Consider the following 2,512-nt stretch of genomic DNA (forward strand, 5'->3'; position numbering starts at 1 on the left):
CGAAGTCAGCAGGAGCAAGTCTGCGTGACCTCTCCCTAAAAGGCGTTTCATTAGTCAGCTTTATACAGTGTTCAACACCTTTAGCTCTTCCTAAATCCCATTCACCAAGAGAGAAGACATGCCTTCGGTTCATCATTTCCTCACATAAACTATTTTGTTCTACCAACCCAATGTCACTCCCCTGAAAACATGTGGTTAAGTCTTCTATGGACAGACCCTGAGCCATTGAGGAATCACTGTGCTCAAACTCCCCGTCCCGGTATTTTTCAGTACAAATCGTCTTAGTAATAACTGTCGCTTCCCTACACCTTTCTAAACACCAGTCACTGAGGACCCTAAATAAATGAGCATTAGTCCCAATAATCACAGGCATTACCGTTTTATCACCTGGTGATTCTGGGCATACCAGAGCAATTAGAGGTAATGGCTCAGACACACCAATAAATTCCCCTGGAAACTCTATGTTGACTACCACATAACCTAAATAAGGGTATTTCTGTTCACTCAATCCCCAAATTACCAGTTCTTCCAGGGGCAGGATAGGAACATTAGAGAGATAATGTCTATACCAATGTTCGAATATAATGGACACCTGAGACCCACTATCCAATAACACAGGACAGGGATGTCCATTTAATTTAACTACCACACGTGGAGCGGGTCCGATCATACCATCCGGAAGAGAATTACTCCACTGGGTACTCCCCATTGAATCTACATCTAATTTCGGGGAGACGACGAGGGGCCCGCCAATCTCCCACCATCGTTTCCCTGAGGAGAGGAATTATTTGTCTGAACGTTAGTTTCCCCTTCATTCATTCCCCAGTCTATGGAACAGTCCACTGCTCTATGTCCTAACTGTCCACATCGGAAACACCCTCTGCTTATAAAATTTCCACCTCTCCTAAAATTCCCTCTGCTACTGTTAAACCCCCTAGTGGAATTACTGGAATTAGAGTTAGATGGTACCACCCTTTGATTTAGAGCAAGAATAAGCTGGTCTATTTTCTTATTTTGTTCCACTACCAAGGTAACTAACTTATCCTCCCGTGATCCTGGGGCCTCAGGGGAGGGAACCACCACTTTTACAGCCTTAGCATGAGTCTTTTCTCTAGTAGCAATTAAAGCTTCCTCCTGAGTAATCTCTTTAATTAAGTCATTAAGGGTGGGACTTCCTAATAATAGAGATGTACAACGCAACCGTTGAGCTACAGGGTCAGTTGTTAATGCTCCCCTAATTAACTGTTTCAATCGGCTGCTATTAACTTCAGCAGGAGCTAACCCTCCTTTATCTATAATTTTATGGATTAATTTATCTAACCTGTACACATACTGGGATAACTTTTCTCCTGTCTCCTGATAAGTATGGTGAAATCTGGCAACCAAATCACCTACATCCTCCAATGTCCCATATGTGTAATCTAAGGCTTGGAAGTAGTCAGCTACTGCAGCTTCGGGATTACTTTTTCTAGTAGCCTGGATAATTCCCATAGCGGGTCCCCGTAGACTTTCCACTATTCTTTGTTTCTTTATGTGGTCAGGACAATGCCACTCCTCAGACTGTTGTATGGCTGCCTCTCTCCATGCCTCATAAGATTCCTCCCCGACAGGCACAGGAAGTATTCCTGAAAAAAGTCTCAATCGCCTATAGCTACCCTCATAGTGCCATCGTTCTAATTGATGTACTACTTTATTAGCTATAACCTCTAACTGATTCCCTAGCTTTTCCTCAATGCCCTGAGATTGACTCCCTTCTCCCACAGCGGTAGAGGGGTCTCCACTGACTGGATAAGACATATCACCCACCATTAATGGTTCAGCAGCCCTTTCACTGCTGTCCTTTTCAGGCCATAAAATTTTCCACCTGCGATCAGGGTTAGACCTCACAGCCACCACTTTTGGAAGCAACTCAGCCTCTAAGTCATGACTTGTAGTTATTAATACAGCCCACATCTCTCCACTTTCTCTGAACTGTTTATCAACAATCCTTGGTTGCTTTATCCTGAAAAGAAATAACATCTTGGTCATAATAGTACCATCTGTGGTGTCTGTGAGGTCCCCTGTCAACACAAAACTCCTTTCAGGAATTACTCCCTTCCGTATACACCAATCAAATGCGTCAGTTCTTGTACATTGAGTCATTTTGCTACTGTGCTTCACCTATCCCTGAGTACTTACAAAAATGATCTCAAGCGGTGCCTCCAAATGTAACCCCTGATCACCAGTCAGGGCTCCTCTATAGTTTTAGTTAGTATAAGTGCCTCCACCCAAACTTACAGATTGTAATATAATAGGTAACAGTCTACATAAATTTGTATATTTATATATATATATATATATATATATATATATTTAGTAATTTGGGTCAGTTTGGGAAAACCCATATATTGCCATACAATTACTGCTGTACCATAAAGATTTACCTGTATTATCTGGAGTGTTGTTTCTTTTCCTTGACTGCCAGTTTAAGTGAAACACAGTACCACAATGCTTGTATATGTTATCGTATTTA

The 2,512-nt window shown here is 42.0% G+C and overlaps 1 protein-coding gene across 1 annotated transcript; it reads right to left on the reverse strand.

Moving 5' to 3' along the window:
* Nucleotides 1–720: 720 nt before the first annotated feature.
* LOC134933959 (paraneoplastic antigen Ma1 homolog) lies at nucleotides 721–2,142 on the reverse strand. Its single transcript, XM_063929492.1, has one exon. The coding sequence runs from the start codon at nucleotides 2,140–2,142 to the stop codon at nucleotides 721–723; it is 1,422 nt and encodes a 473-aa protein (XP_063785562.1).
* Nucleotides 2,143–2,512: the final 370 nt, after the last annotated feature.

This window comes from Pseudophryne corroboree, chromosome 6 (genome assembly GCF_028390025.1).
Source record: "Pseudophryne corroboree isolate aPseCor3 chromosome 6, aPseCor3.hap2, whole genome shotgun sequence".
Taxonomy (NCBI): Eukaryota; Metazoa; Chordata; class Amphibia; order Anura; family Myobatrachidae; genus Pseudophryne; species Pseudophryne corroboree.

Coding starts and splice junctions, on each gene's coding strand:
- LOC134933959 (XM_063929492.1), bottom strand. CDS start 2,142: ATGACTCAATGTACAAGAACTGACGCATTTGATTGGTGTATACGGAAG.